The sequence below is a fragment of the Haliaeetus albicilla genome, chromosome 2, assembly GCF_947461875.1.
Source record: "Haliaeetus albicilla chromosome 2, bHalAlb1.1, whole genome shotgun sequence".
Classification (NCBI taxonomy): domain Eukaryota; kingdom Metazoa; phylum Chordata; class Aves; order Accipitriformes; family Accipitridae; genus Haliaeetus; species Haliaeetus albicilla.
In genome coordinates this window covers 54,946,406-54,962,660 of record NC_091484.1, presented here as the reverse complement: position 1 = coordinate 54,962,660, position 16,255 = coordinate 54,946,406, and the positions used below count along the sequence as shown (strand labels likewise).

General features: G+C 43.4%; 1 protein-coding gene and 1 long non-coding RNA gene across 2 annotated transcripts; one reads left to right on the top strand and one right to left on the bottom strand.

Annotated features, from left to right (window-relative positions):
- Nucleotides 1-353: 353 nt before the first annotated feature.
- Nucleotides 354-13,960, bottom strand: CYP51A1 (cytochrome P450 family 51 subfamily A member 1). The gene is made up of 10 exons (XM_069775306.1): nt 13,727-13,960; nt 12,849-12,947; nt 11,650-11,826; nt 6,178-6,304; nt 4,855-5,029; nt 4,558-4,677; nt 3,931-4,126; nt 3,232-3,327; nt 2,119-2,287; nt 354-1,463 (listed from the first exon to the last, which is right to left on the bottom strand). Exons 1-10 carry the CDS (start codon nt 13,898-13,900, stop codon nt 1,285-1,287), a joined length of 1,512 nt encoding a protein of 503 aa, XP_069631407.1. The 5' UTR covers nt 13,901-13,960; the 3' UTR covers nt 354-1,284.
- A 440-nt stretch (nt 13,961-14,400) lies between these two features.
- Nucleotides 14,401-15,676, top strand: LOC138683474 (uncharacterized). Its single transcript, XR_011322996.1, has 2 exons — nt 14,401-14,669; nt 14,803-15,676. It is a non-coding gene; the product is annotated as an uncharacterized lncRNA (long non-coding RNA).
- Nucleotides 15,677-16,255: the final 579 nt, after the last annotated feature.

Below are 16,255 nucleotides of genomic sequence, written 5' to 3'. Positions count from 1 at the left end.
TCCTACTCACGGTGGCTACAGCTTTACTTTTTACAGATTCCAAAATACTGCTACTGCCAAGAAGAGAGGACAGGTACAGGCTTGGTTTCTGAAGACCCTGGTCACATCTGAGAGGGCTGGATGGGAAGATACTGCACTCCCTCAGTTGCTGTGACTGATACAAACACAAAGTTTTATAACAGTTACACCTGAGTTTAGAACATGAAGGCTGGGGCAAAGCCCTTGCTATGGTGAGCACTGATGAAGGGGGGGAGCTCTTTGCATGATTGACTTCATCCTTAAATTTTCTTACAAATTTACTTACAAAAGCTTTTCAGAATTGACAGAGTTGAGTACAGAAGACTTCCACAAGGTTTGTTTATAAATTTAATTCAAAGTTCCTATGAGCCAGAGCTCATTACCATTTATCACCACTCTTGAACCAAACACCATTTAACAATCCTGCATGAGTGAGCACAAAGGGGAACAACATTCAGCTATTTCACTTAGTTTGTGACCATTTTATACACAAACATGTTATTTACAAAATTAATGTTTGTATCATCATATTGTTACTTTCACACTTACATCAAGCTTTTAGAGATCACTACTTTCAGAAATTTTTAGAAAATCGGTGATTGCTTTCTGAACCAAAGCATTTTACAACTGCTTCAAGTTAGACGTTGAAATCATTTATTCTCAGAAAGACTTCGCTGTGGACATTTTGTAGTTTGCCTACTGCTCAGCTGTACAGTAACATTTTTTAAATAAGTATGTATGTGGGCACTTCCAAGAATCAGCCGAGACTGTACCTAGTTTGCTTGGAACAGAATCACAGGTATCAGAAGTAGAGCACCACGAAGTATCTTCCCCTTCTGTGACTGTTCCCTGGCTGATTTACTATAGTTGGATACAGAGGTACGGTACACAGTCTCACGCCATATTATCTGGGGAGAAGTAATCTTCAATTATTTTTCAAAAGCAAAGAGTTCCGTTTATAGAAATGACTTGTTTCTTCACCTTAAAAAGTTGGCATGCACCTTAACAGTGTTACACCAATAGAAAAAACACTTTTTCTTTTAAAAATGCAATGAGAAATTTGTAGAACAAGCAATTATACACAGCAGCATTAAATGGTGTGGGCAAACAAACAAAATAGATGCAAAGACTTTGCACGTGGTAGATTATTGTTGCTTTCCTAACAGTAGATGCAGGAGTTTCCATTTGCCACTTGTTTTGTCACAATTTTATTCAAAAGTCTGTTAGTTTACACAACTTAAAACCTTACTTATTTAGCTCCAAAATTTACAGTGACCTTCTCTTATATCTGATAATGGGGTTATTAGGTGTGTGTATCATAGTTGTGTAATTTATAGTTGGAAAATAGTCATTGATGAGATCAAATTCATACAAACGAAGCAAAGTAGACCAAATAGTCTTAATCTGAACATAAGCAAAGTTTTCTCCAATGCAGCGATGACGGCCTACAAGGAAAACCATAAAAAGCAGTTAGAATACTTAGTTAGTAAGTCACCTTTGAAAACAAGCTAACTTTAAAAATTTTATGCAGACAGTAATTGCTTCTTTCCTTTCTAAACAACATGGGGCTCTGATGCTGCACATACACCATTATGGAACTCCATCAACATCATCTTTTTATAAGCTGTCACTGCATAAAACAGACCAAGTAATTTGAATGAGATTGTGTTGTTTTGTCATCTAGAAAGCATTAATGTGTGAATCACCAAAGAAGCGTTTACAACACTGAGAAAAGATACCAACCCTAACCCTACTGCAGTGGTATATGCAAAGTGTTTTGGCAGTTACAACTCTATGCAGATTTTTGCTCTGCCTTAAACTGACTTTGTAGTACCAGGTTTTTACCTTGCCTTGAAAAGACTTGAGTCAAATATCGCCTGTGCTAACCTCATGATTTGTTTTGATTGCTACTCTGAATTATACACAGGTACTACTAACGCAAAACTACTGACTTCATTCTTTTAACAGCACTTTCACAGTAAGAAGACTTTTAGGCAGCAACAGAAGTTAAAAAATACATCCTCAGACACTACAGCATGGGGAGGTGCTGTACAAGATGACCAGTGTGAGCCACTTTAGTAAGGTGCTGTGTTTTCTTACCAGCGCCAAATGGAACATATGCAAATTTCTCTCCAGCTGCTGGGTTATCTTGGAGATACCGGTCAGGCTTGAAGTCTAGAGCATCTTTCCAGGAGTCCCTGAGTCTGTGGTTAACAGTGGGAGATACACAGACCTGATGGCCGGGGGGAATGTTATATCCAGCAACAGTCTACAAGAGAAGAGACAAGACCCCACACATCACAAAATTTCTCCATTTGTCTTTTTAAAATGTTACCTGAAGTGCTACATTGTGAGGCTTGAATTTCAAAGGAGATTTTGGCTATGCTTGTTTAAAATTAACAGGACCTAATACTTTATTGTTTTACTTGTAAAGGGCGCAATGTTCAAGTAGTTGCAGGAACCTTTCAGCTGCTTTAACAAGGCTAGCAATTCTACAGAAAGAGTTTTTAAAAAAGTGAATGAACTTAAAACTTATAGAAAGCACTTGTCATGGGAGGGACATCTGTGCAAAAAATTGACTTACTTGACTTTCTATTTGTACAAACAGCAAGTTTTCTTTCAGATATACCTAGCTTGTATTGTATTAAGTGCAAGCCAAATTTTTCCAAGACAGCTAGCTAGATAGATTTTTTTTAAAAATACCTGGCAAACAAAGAATATCTTTAAATAGTAGCACCAAACTAAGCTCAAGTGAGACTGACTGATAGCTAAAACAAAGGGTCAGTGTTGCTGAATAAGACTGCATGTGGCTGTTACTAGGTCCCCTCAGAGCCCTCCCTTTTCCAGGCTGAACAAACCCTGTTCCCTCAGCCTCTCCTCACATGACAAGTGCTGCAACCCCCTGCCATCTTGGTGGCCCTCTGCTTTCTTCACTTCATCAACATCTTGATTGCTGGGGCCCAGAGGGGTCCAAAAGTGGACACAAATAATTCCACATGAACGTAACAACTACCAAGTTCAAGGTATTAATTGCTTTCCTCAGTCAACACCAGCTACACTCTCACTGGTGTAACCCAGGCTGCCATCAGCTTTCATCCCTGCCAGCAAACACTGCTCACTCTTGTTTTCCTTCTGCCAACCAGGACACCCCCTGCCCGGCCTTTTCCAGCCCTGTTCTGCTGAAGTGAAGTTAGCTCCAAAAAGTGTACTCGCCTGGGGAGTTCTGGCCATTCTCATCATGGTCATTATAGGAGGTCTAAGCCTTAAAGTTTCTTTTAGACAGCGATCCAGCAAACTAAGATCCTTGAGCTGAAAATACAGGGAAAATGATGTATCAAAATACACCCAAATTTATTTGAGACAAACAAAATAGTATTTTATACAATTTAAAAACAAAATTTTAAAAAAACAACAGTAAGCAGCTCATATTTACATGTACTTCGTTAGCTGACAATTTCTTTTTTTCTTCCATTTAATTCAATTAAGAAGGAAAAAATCTCTGACCAGTGCAACCAAATTCAACTAGTTTCTTACTAATCTGTCTCATGAGTGTTTTCTGATGCCTAATTAGAGAACAAGGTCACACTGCATCCCTTTCCTTAGTGGGAATATGAGGATTCTCCTCTACAGAACTACCATTTCTTAAATAGACATTGTAGGAACTGTAATTTCCTTAACCAACACTGATTAAATAAACAAAGTGGCAAGTTGATAATTTACTTGGAGAGGAGGAGATGGAGGAGATATATTGGCAAACTGTTAGCAGAGAGTGACTATGCCAGATTATGATTCTAACATGAAGCATATGACTATATTTCACATTTGTTTGTTGTTTTGTGGGGTTTTTGGGGGTTTTTTTAATAAGCATCTAAAAGTACAAAAATACCCAGAGGGAATATGTAACATACAAACCTGGTCGTAAGTTAATGGTGGCAAGTCATCCCCACAAACTGCTTTTTGTTCCGCATAGCACTGGTCCTGTATTGATTTGTCTCTGGCTATGAAGAAGCCAAGCCAAGCACTGGTGGTGGAGGATGTGTGCTGCCCCGCTAGCAGCAACCCAATAAGCATTCCAGCAATTTCATCATCTGTCAGCAGACGGCCATCCCTAGGTTGAAGGGTGTTATGTTAGAGCTTCATTTGATCAGTTTTCCAGTTACAGTAGCATTTACAATTTCTTCTAATGTACTTCCTTCTCCTTCTCTTTTGTTGCCTACCCTAAATGAAGCAGTGAAAGATCTAGGGATAGGGAGAATGGAGAACAGAGGGAGAGACACTCTCTAGGAGCCTTAAAGAAAATCATTACTGAAGAGCCAGCAAAGAGAAAGGAAGAAACCTTGGGAACACTGATGAAAATCTCGGAAATCTGAATAACCATTTACAAGTATAGTTTTTAAGAATACAAGCTAGGACCAATTGCTGGCAACAAAATCAGAACATGAGAGAGTATTTCTTATATTTTGTAGATAGTTTTAACTGAAGATCTCAAAGCTAAAGTAAAACATCTATAAATGACAAGTCTTCAAACCCTTGGCTTACTTGTATGAAGCATCAAGTAGAGTTTGGAGCATGTCATGCTCCTTTTCATCAGACTTCCGACGTTTCTGGATAACCTTGTAGAAAATATTCTTTATTTCTTTGTGTGCTCGGTCTCGACGTCTGCAATTCAAAACACTTCTATTAGCAACTAAGTAACACATAAAATGCTTATGAGGATTTATTGGGATGTCTAGAATAGCTAACAAACAAGAAATGGGGGGCAAAAAACAACAAAACCCAAACAACAAAGATGTTTAGATAAAATGCTTTAGTTGCTTCATCTGTTATTTCTGGTACCTGAAGCTGGGCAGAGGTAGCCAACCTGGCAGAAGCCAGGCAGCATGAGTAAAACCCCCATCCAAATCGGCATACAGCTGAGCCACCTTCTCATTCAGTAAGCTTCTTATTTCTTTCCCATGTAAGCAATGACTTGCTGTCAAAATGATAAGTTCTGAAAGGGCTTCAAACAGGTCTAAGGAAAGATTTGAAAAATATTACTGAAGATGCATTTCAGGCAAGATGTTATGTTTTACAGGTTATTCTTTATTTTTATTTTGTAGAAGAGAAAAATAAGTAGCTAACTGGACACAGATTAATAATTTTAAATAGAGTTTTAGATTGTTTTACTAGGAGAATGAAGCATCTAATCTTAGATTTCTGCGTGTCTTATCAGGTCTCTCTTCAAACAACTTTTTAATTAGATGGCTGATTTCAACAACTTTTTGCTAAGGTATTTTTTTTCTATAAATTTTTCTAGGAGCTAGTAATCCTTCCAAAGTAAGGCATGCAGCACAAGCTCAATCCTTAATAAATACAAAAGAAGTCATACAAAAACTTAATCTTGAAATCCAAATCCATGGGAAACCAGTTAGTTTTGCTGCTCAATGAATTATTTTATAATAGTACTTATACATTTAATATAATATATAATTTTATTTTAATTATAGAAATATATTAAATTATGTAATGATTAATACAATTTATATTGTATATTTTACGTGAAAGTAGTATATATTATATGAATACTATATATTTTTATAACATAAATATATATATTTAAATAAACAGTATTTCTGACACTGTTATGCCACTGTGGGCTTGCAACAATAGTGACGGGCCATGTCTAGCAGGCTAGCTGGGAAAGACAGGTGGGAAATAAAAGAATTCCACTTAGATCACTAACCTAACCTTACCAGCTTCAAGGATGCAGTTCTCCAGTGCAGAAGTTCTCTGAGCTAAGATCTCTGACAGGCTCTGGGAAGCCAGAGCAGTATCTTTTCCTAAGGATTAAGAGGTGGTTACACTGAGCCGACTCATCTCATGCAAAACGAGCATGATTCAGCCAGGCAACAGGTACACTCTCTATTAGCTGACTGAGAAACAAAAAGATAGTCCTTTACTCCTTGTCAATGATTTTCTGAGCAGCTTTATTCTCCAATAGCCTTAAACTTGATTAAACAAAATCTGTATTTTGCATGTTTCTTCTGATGTTTTGTACAGTTATACCTATGTCATTTTTCATTTCTTTAATAGTGCAGTAAATTATTTACAAAAACGTACTGCATTGGCCTTAATTCCTTCCCAGAAAATCCGAGGAAAAATGCATCTGGGCTTGCTTACTTTTTTCTCCACTCTCTCCCCATGCTTTGAAATACTCCTTTGTTTCTTCCTCAATCACAGATACATGCTGTTTAAACTGGGCAATATTTAGCCCCGTTTTGAGCATCTTCTTCTGTTCCAAAAACACCTAGAGGAACCAAGACAGAAAAAGCAATCAGTACAAGAATCACCATATTAATGTAATTAACAACTTACTATCATCTATACTACAAGAACATACAGAAGTAAAAAGAAATTATGGTTAGGATTGTAGAGATACTCGAATTTAAATAATAGATAATATTCCATTTTGAATATCCAAGTAAAATACTAGCTCAAGGGAGCTACAGTACCAAAAACAGAAAGTAATTTTAATAGCTTTGTTAAACTTTATCCCTGAAGATAGAAGAAGCATTCAAGACTGAAATATGGAACGCACTTTAGATCCATAATCACAAATGTAATCAGACCTGTCCTTGCGAAGTCTGCATTCAGTCTGTGTTCCTTGTTATGTGGCCTCCTTGCTTTCTCTTCCCCAGAGCATGTGTCTTCTCTCATGCAGTAATACCTTACCCCTGGTCTAGAGATGCACCTTTCTTTTACAAGGCCCTCTGATCTCACTGCCCAGGAAGTCAGACACAGAAGCAGGAAGCAAACTGCTTCCTAGGAAAATGGTGAGCTTCACAACCTTCTCACCTCTTCCTCTTTTTCTTTGTACAGACTCATAGCTAACAAACCTACTGGTAAAAAGCCCATTATTAGATGAGAACCATTCAATGGATTGAAAGGACACCTACTCAGAAAATTATTCAATGAATTTTTAAGCCCTTGTATACAGAGGGTTAAAAGGTGGAATTTTGGTCCGTGGATGAACACTGGGGGAGAAGTAGACAGCGAAAAAAATGCAGTCAGCACAGAAAACAGATGGTTTTTTGCCCATTGCTTGGAATGCTGACCACGGAGATAAGAAAGCTTAGCAATACTGGGGGAGGACATGCAGCGGGCTGTTGCATGGTACAGCTGTGAGCATGGTCAGCACGTGACTGCTGGATTATGACAATATGCCGCCTGTACAAAGCCCATGAACCAATAGACAGGACAGCTATGGCTTGTGCAGCATGCCTGGCCAGCGAGCGCATGCGTCATAGGCTCCCTATGTTGCAACTGAGGCGTGTTTTGGCACCCGCTGGCCATGTGTGCCAAAACCCTTTCCTCTGCAAATGTATAAATACCGGGATTTCCCAAAGAGCATTGGGCTGTTGTACAGCAAGGCCACCGTTGCCTCCATGGGGACGCCCACATAAAGCTGGCACCTACTGATTGCTGGGCTGAGCTCGCGGCGCAAGACGGCACAAGAATGTACGGATGCTCCATCTTCCTCACAGTCCTCGGGTCAGTATGTTAATTTGCTTTACAAGATACCCTTAGCATAACGCATGTCTGTAGTTAATAAAGGCTTGCTTTTTCCCTTATAGTCGTATGTGTGTGTTCGCCTTCTTGGGAATCCTCGAAACCACCCTAAAACAGCCCTTATTATGAATTAGGGCATCTGCCCTTGTGGTGGGTTAACCCTGGCTGGATGCCAGGTACCCACCAAAGCCGTTCTATCACTCCCCCCGCCTCAGCTGGACAGGGGAGAGAAAATATAACAAAGGGCTCATGGGTCAAGATAAGGACAGGGAGAGATCACTCACCATTTACTGTCATGGGCAAAACAGACTCCACTTGGGGAAAATTAACTTAATTTATTGTCAGTCAACCAGAATAGGGTAATGAGAAATAAAACCAAATCTCAAAACACCTTCCCTCCACCCCTCCCTTCTTTTCAGGCACAACTTCACTCCCAAATTCTCTACCTATCCCCCACAGCGGTGCAGGGGGACAGGGAATGGGGTTACAGTCATTTCATCACATGTTGTCACTGCCACTTCATCCTCTTCAGGGGCAGGACTCCTCACACTCTTCCCCTGCTACAGCATGAGGTCCTTCCCATGGGAGATGGTCCCCCACAAACTTTTCCAGCGTGGATCCTTCCCACAGGCTGCAGTTCTTCACAAACTGCTCCAGCATAGGTCCATTCCACGGTGTGCAGTCCTTCAGGAGCACACTGCTCCAGCGTGGGTGCCCCACGGGGTCACAAGTCCTGCCAAAAAACCTGCTCCAGCGTGGGCTCTTCCCTCCACAGATCCGCAGGTCCTACCAGGAGCCTGCTCCAGTGTGGGCTTCCCACGCGGTCACAGCCTCCTTTGGGCACCCACCTGCTCTGGTATGGGGTCCTCCACGGGCTGCAGGTGGATATCTGCTCCACCGTGGACCTCCCTGGGCTGCAGGGGGACAGCCTGCCTCACCATGGTCTTCCCCACGGGCTGCAGGGCAATCTCTGCTCTGGCGCCTGGAGCACCTTCTCCCCCTCCTTCTTCACTGACCTTGGGGTCTGCAGGGTTGTTTCTCTTGCATGTTCTCACTTCTCTCTCTGGCTGCTGTTTCTGTGCCTGCTGCAACTTTTTTTCCTGTCTTAAATATGTTCTCCCAGAGGCACTACCACCGTCGCTGATGGGCTCAGCCTCGGCCGGTAGCAGGTCCACCTTGGAGCCAGCTGGTATTGGCTCTGTTGCACATAGGGGAAGCTTCCAGCAGCTTCTCACAGAGGCCACCCCTGTAACCCCTCCGCTACCAAAACCTTGCCACACAAACCCAATACAGCCGTATAGATCTGCACTATACCATGAGCAATACACCAAAAACTGTCTTCCCACCAAGGGTTCTGCATGCGCTATGAAGTTATTCACGAAACAAAAGGCATAAAAAGAAAGGTTACTTCCTAGAAACTTCTGTTTTCAGAATGCAGTGGGGACTCCGGCAGTCTATCAGAGGGTATACATGCCACAGAGCAAAGAGACAAGCACATTTTCCCTTGCAACATGCTAGTCCATCTGCAGCTTGATGGAGGCAGGAATGGCACACAGGAGTGAACACATCTCTGCCATTTCAGCTCCTCTCAATGCAAAACTATCTGCAAGAGGCTTGGAGGGAGGAGATGCAGAGTGAATATGAGTTGATATATAAACTATGCATATTAACAAACAATTACCAGAATTACTGGTAAATAACTTCCTCCTTTTAAAGAGTCATCAGTTACCTTCTAACAAGTAGTCAATGTAAGGGGTGGCTCTTCTAAACACATGACTGAAAGTCATTGTCAGACTAAGACATAGAGACTTAGCAGCTTGAGCAGAGAGAAGGGGGTCTCAAAAGAAAGTTCTGGATGATCCATCAACAGTAGAACACCAATGAAAGTTTGAAAGGCTCTCTAAATGCCTTCCCAGTAGATGTCTGAAATGAAATCATGGTGGTAGCACTATGCAAAAAACCCAGCTCACCTCTAGCAGAATGCATTCTGGCCACACCCAGACATGCTACCTCACTAGATTCATACAGGGAAACACACAACTAGAGATAACCAGTGCATGCCAATAACAAAATCCCTGCATCTCCTAGCTGTGGAAAACAGTAGCCCAGGTGATTTTCTGAGGAACCTGAATGTTCAGAGATAAAAAGGAAGAAGTCCTTCTAGTATCAAAGGTATGAATGAAGTAGACTTATCCACAGATAGCCAAGGCTGAGTACTATGAAAAGATTAATCTCTTGACTAAAGCAGAACTCACATTCTAGGGAAAAAAATTAGGATAACTCTAGAAAAAGACCTTAATTCCAAAAAAAGCAGCATATGGTGGACCAATGAAGTAGGCCTTAATCATCCCTGTATGCCTGAAGAACACAGTTGTAACAAATGCCCATTTCCAAGGAGCTTACAGAAAGTTCTCTAAAACTCTGGAATGGTGAGTGAGCTTAGATCTCATCGAAGAACTAGCTCTTGAATTAAGACAGACATTCAAATCCATCCATGAACTATAAAGTGTGAAAGCAGAAGTCAAGACAGCTGTAACAAGTGGATGAACTGTCACAGAACTAAGAGACAAACTAGCACCTTTCAGTTTCAAGCAGACATTCCACAATAGTCAGAATCAAAAGAATAAGCACAACACAGTGAAAATCTGGCCAACTTAGCAGCCTATGTCTGATTCACAGACACTTTTCTGAAACTACTATATACCAGAGAACATGAAAGATGTATTGCTGAGAATCATGTACCCTCTCCACTCTAGCAGCTGCAGAAGGGATGCCCAACTCCATTCCTGACTTCTTGAGGAAGACCTTTGACTGTCAGAACTGTTAGAAACAAGTCTGTTAGAATGACCCTACTTTTGGAAGAGGTCTCCTAGGACACAAGGAATAATCTCCTACTTCTTATCCAGGCTGCAGTCCTGCTGGTTTCATTCACAAAGGGATGGGAGGAGCTAAGCAAATTCATCAAGCACAAAAAATCCCACCACCCAAACAACCCTCCCCCCAAACTTTGTGATGCTGTCTATCCACAATTTAACACTTCCTGACAAAGCAGGAGACAACTAAGTTCTCCTTTACTTATTTACAATGTGGCAAGTTGTTGGTAGTCAGTTGTATATGAGATTTCCAAAAGAATGGCATAAGAACAACATATGTCACTGCAAAATGCTGGTGTGAAGGAAAAGAGACTAGTGATTACTGCGCCTAAGCCACATAATTAAGAGAGCAACAATCACTGCAAGTACTTTTGGCAGGGGAGAATGAAGAGGCATGCTAAGGAGGAAAAGTCTTGATGGCCACAGAAGCTATTACCGGTCAAATGACTGGCATCTATACCAACAAAATTAAGTCAAAGCTGAAAATCCAAAAATAAAGTATATCATATATCACAATGCTGTTTCTGCCATCAGACTACTCCGTTGTACAACAGGCTGTCGATGTCAACATATACTGAATACAGAGTCCCAGTGGAGCAAGTCTGTCCGCAGAAAAGTTGGTTTCTGCAGTTTAAGACTCTGCCATGCCAGACAACACAAACAAGAAAGCAACCAATGCTTAGCTCGGAAACAATGCCACATGACACAGCCACTGTGCTTCCCAGACCCATGCAGACTGTATTCTGCAAACATACAGAGACGGACTTTTGTCCAACCAAGACAAACCCTGCATTGGAAATTGTCAAATTAATACTCCTGTTTAATCTAGATTTGGCCTGGCACAAATGAAAAATTATCTCTCTTAAAGCCCTCTCAGAAGGAAGGCCTAAAGTTGCTTGTAAGGGAAAAGTAAGCTGCAGTCAGTGGCGTGCTATAAGGGAAGGAAAAAGAGACTCACTTATTAGTTTTTCCTCTATGGTGGGATTAGATGGTTTCAAGAACAAAAAATAGCATCCAGACTGATGAATGGCCAGGTGGTACATAAAGCAACCTAAACATGTTCAGTGTTGATTATCCAACTGAGACAATTTACCTGCAATATGCCAGAATTGCGTACCAACACCATCATGCAGAGCCAAGAGCTCAGAGCTGCCTACTCAGAATTTAAATTACACTACTTTTCTACTCATCTTATATTTAAAATACATACCGTATTAGGGACATCATAAGCAACTCCCTTGCCAAAAACTGGTGTAGTTAACCGAGAGTATACATCCTCTGCATTCAAATCTTCATTTTTACTATTGAAGAGTAGAGCAGCAGCATCACTACCCAGTAAGTACGTGAATGTCTTGCCAACCATAGTGAAACTGAACACAGGTCCATACTGAGAGAGAAAAAAAAAACCAGTTTATCTTAAATAAGAACAATGCAAATCATTAAATCCCTATCTCTTTATGTACAGGCTTCCATAAATCACTTACTCTCCTAAGAAATGTCTAGAGATTTAATAAAGATAGAAATATTTTAAACCACATTTAAATGCTGTTCTCAGTATACTTACTAGTGATATCTAACGTTATAATCAACACACATGATCTTGCACATTTTAAAACCATTTAGTTTAAAAAATGTAAATAAAAGATCAGTTACGCTACAAAAACTAGCGGGGAGATTACAGCACATATAGCCTCCAGTAACCTACAAACATTGTCTCAAAAAATTCTGCATTTGGAGTTATGCATTGGTAATCAAGAGCATGTAAGATTTTAAAGATTAAAGGTCATCTCCAGCAGACCTTCCATTACTAAATTTGGCTTTCTCTAAGCTAACCAAGCTAAGATTTAAGCTTATGACTCTAGAAAGTCTGAGACAACGTGAAACAGATCAATAAATCTTATTTCATTGGAATTAAGGCTCTACTGCCTTAGTCAATTTCTTTTGGGCTGTTAGAGCATAAAAGCTACTGAGGTTTCATACACCAGCCCTTTTAACATTGGAGAGGGCCTTAAAATTCATCAGATGATTGCCTATAGAGGTGGTCAGCTACATTCCAGCCTGGTCACAGATTAGTAAAGAGTGAGATTAAAAGTTCCCAAGTAAGGCAAGAAATAATATCACGAAAATGGCTTTTTAATTAACTTGCAATTCAGCTGTGAGCATTACTCAAATACACAAACATATTTTTTAAATCTGAAACACGAGAGGTATCTCAGAAAACACCATTTCTCTAACAGTGATGTACATACAGAGATCAGAAGAAACCAGCACCTACTCTGCACACTCCATTCCACATTTGAGGTGGTAAACAAGAATGAACTTATTTTTAAACAGGTTCCAGACAGAGAACTTAACAGATACACAAAAGTATTTTAGCATATGCTCAGCCAGTCATGTGGGAAAACATACCCTGTCATAAGCATTTTCCAAAAATTCAATGGGACTTTTTCCAAATGCAATTGCGTGTCCAAGGAAAGGGATGCTTGATGAAATATAAGGTGGGTATTTCTGAGGAAGAAAGAGAAAAGTGCATATTGGATTTTCTTCAGAGAATAATAACATCATGAACTTTTACCTAAAAACTAAACACAGAGGAGGCTTTATACGTGTTTTGTTTAAACTCTTTTGTGAAAAGGCCAACTTCGGACAACTGATTTTTTTTTTTTTTTTTTAGAGTAAGAGTGAGCCATATTTAAAAGCAGCATTGGTTAAAACAAAATTAACGCGACTAAGATTCTTGCTAACCTGCCTCTGAAAGCAAAGCAGAAAGTTACTGCAATGGGAAAGAAAGCAGTCAGAAACAAGACAGTGTCGCCGATTTGTTAAACAGTCCCCCAAAGGCACGACCCTCGCTTTAGCAACAAGTTTCATACATACACGGGAGCCTTCTTTTAAGCTGCACTGATGAAGCAGGACGGGGCACAGCCTTCGCCTCTACGACACCTAGGCGCCTCTGCTTCACGTGGTACCAGCCAGCTGGGCGAAGGGACGAGCCGGCGCAACGTTCCCGTGGGAAACCGTCCCTGGGCAGGCTGCCGGGAAGGCCCCTCGCTCGCCAGAGCCTGCTCCCGCACACCTGGATTTCACCGCCCGCTCCGTGGCGCTCCCCGGGAAGGGCCGGCCAGAGGCGAGCGCACCGCTGCCTCCCCGCCCGCACCTGAAGGCAGGCCGCCCGGCTCCCCCCCGGCCCTCGCCCTCTCCCCCGCCTCAGCGGGAGGGTGGCGGAGGCCTCCGGCTCCCCCGCCCCGGCCCACCGCCTCTCCCCGGCGGCGTCCCCCAGCGCCCACCTTCTGCTCGGACCCGACGTGGCGCCGGTAACCCAGCTGGAACAGGTAGCCGAGGCTCAGCGCGAAGGCGGAGGCGGCCAGCACCAGGGAGAGGGGGTTGCCGACGGCCACCCGCTCCAGCAGGGATCCGCCGACCTCCATCAGGCTCAGCGTCCCCTCAGCGCCCACCGCCATCCGCCGGGCTGCGAACCGCCGCCCGCCCGTGCGCGCCGCGGAGCGGGGCCTGCCGCCGCCACGCCCCTCCGCGCTGGGCTGATCTCTGCCTATGTGACGATTCCCGGCGCCGGAGCCAACCGGAGGCCGCGCTCTACGGGGTGACGGCGTCTGCCGGGCTGCGAGGGGCGCCATTGGGCGGGCGGGGGGGCGGGGCGCCGGGCCTTGACCGCTGATTGGCCGCCGGCTGAGGCCTCGCGCGTCCGGGCGGCGGCCGTGTGGCCGCGCGGGGCCTTGCCGGCCGGCGAGGGCAGCGTGGCCGCGGGCCGCAGCCCCGAGCCCCGGCCGCCCGGCGCGGCCCCTGAGCGGGGGAGCGCGGCCCCGCCTGCCTCCTCCCGCAGCTGCTCCCCGCCCCCGAGGGGCTGCCTGCCGCAGGGGCAACGCCCGAGGCCGCCCCGGAGCTCCTGGTCTCGAGGCGCCTCGGTCGTTGCTCAGCCTCCGGCGCGGTCCCGTCGCTGCCCTCCGCCTCCTTCCTCTGCAGCACCGCTCGGCCCCGCGGGGCCGCGGCAGCCCCCTGGCGCCACAGCCCTAGGGGAGCGAGCAGCACGCTGCGGGGAGAGGCACGCCTGCCCGGGCGGCGCGCGTCGTGAACTCGGGGGCGGGGAGAGCGAGAGGCGTGGGCGGGAGCTCGCGCCGGCATCAGGTAATCCACCCGGGGTAACCCACACCAGGTAATCCACCCGGGTAGCTGACCCACACCAGACAGTCCGCCCTGGATAATTCACACCAGGTGACCCACACCGGCAGGAGAACCCACGCCAGGATGACCAACCCATACCAGAGAATCCATTTGGCACAGCCTGCCCGAGGTAACCTGCCCACAGTCATCCACGCCGGGAAATCCCCTGGACAATTCACACCAGGTGACCCACACCGGCAGGAGAACCCACGCCAGGATGACCCATACCAGAGAATCCATTTGGCACAGCCTGCCCGAGGTAACCCGCCCACAGTCATCCACGCCGGGAACTCCCCTAGACAACCGGCTGTACTACCAGCAGCGTCATGCAGACAGCTGAGCACAGACACGCGTGCTTTGCGGCAGAAAAAGGTCGGTCTCGTCAACCACGGGACCCTGCCCGGCACCTGCTGTAGCGATCCATGCTTTGTGCGTGCCGGGCCTTTACGTGCCTCACGATCTCACTTGCAAAAATCGTGCCACTTAAAAGGATTTCACAGATTTTATTAAAAATCTGTATTAAAAATACTAAATTTAAGAGAGGATGCTTGGTTAGAAGCTGTGGCAGATCACTGCAGCATACATGAAAAACTGGAAAGCTGTCTTTTCCTCAGTGGTGTTCTCCATCACCTTTTTAATCTCATGATGTATTTATACTCTGGGGAATTGTTCAGTGCTTACATTTTACGAACGGATTGGATGCCTGATACCACTCAGGTCACGCTGTTGTGGCTTTCTTAGTGATGTAATAAATTTGGGGAACTGGCCGATATAATTATTTGCAATTAAATGGACCAAATACTCCAGTTCCCCTATGCTGTCTGGAATTCCATTCAATGCATTGTGAGATATGTCCAGTTCCCCAAGGCAAACCAGTTTAGATTGCTCCTCTGGAATTTTAGTTAACTGATAAAGAAATAAAGCAATGCATTTATTTGGATACAACTCTTTCTCTTCTGCAAAAAGTTTAAAAGGTAACTTTCCTGCAGGCAAAATAAGATCCCATAATTTTATTCCAACAATAAAAGCTTCTGACCTTTGATTCTAGTGGAAGCTAATTTGGTATTTTCCAATAAAAATACGAATGCTGGGCACAGAAATTTGCAGGGAAGCTTTTTAGACACGACAACAGAAAGGCAATAAAAAACATGCAGTAGAATAATACCTCCACAGCTGGAGCTCTACAAGTTCTTTTGGTCATTGTTATCATTAATGAAAAATTTTACCCTCTCAGAACACTCTAATTTTATTTTCTGTTTTCTTCAGCCACAAGGAATTTAAACACACCATTTTCTTCTTTTTGGTTCTGTTCTTACTTTGGTCTTTTCTGATTTTGGGACTTCAACTGTTGTCCAATTATTGTGGAAAATAAAGCTCTTCGAGAAATGGACATAAGATCGCATACTTTTTGCTCCTGGTCTGAAGAAAACCAGCCCTTAGAAAGGATCATAACCACATCTGAAATCATACTAAGAAATATGAGCCTTTTCTGAAATCAGGTATGAAATACTGATTTTGCAAATTCTGGTGAAAGGAGAATTTTAAATGCCTAACTCATCAGGAGATTGTTTTGCTTTGTCCCTTAGTATTAAAAAATAAAAGAAATTAAACTTTGGATTTTAGAAATGTGAGGTGTT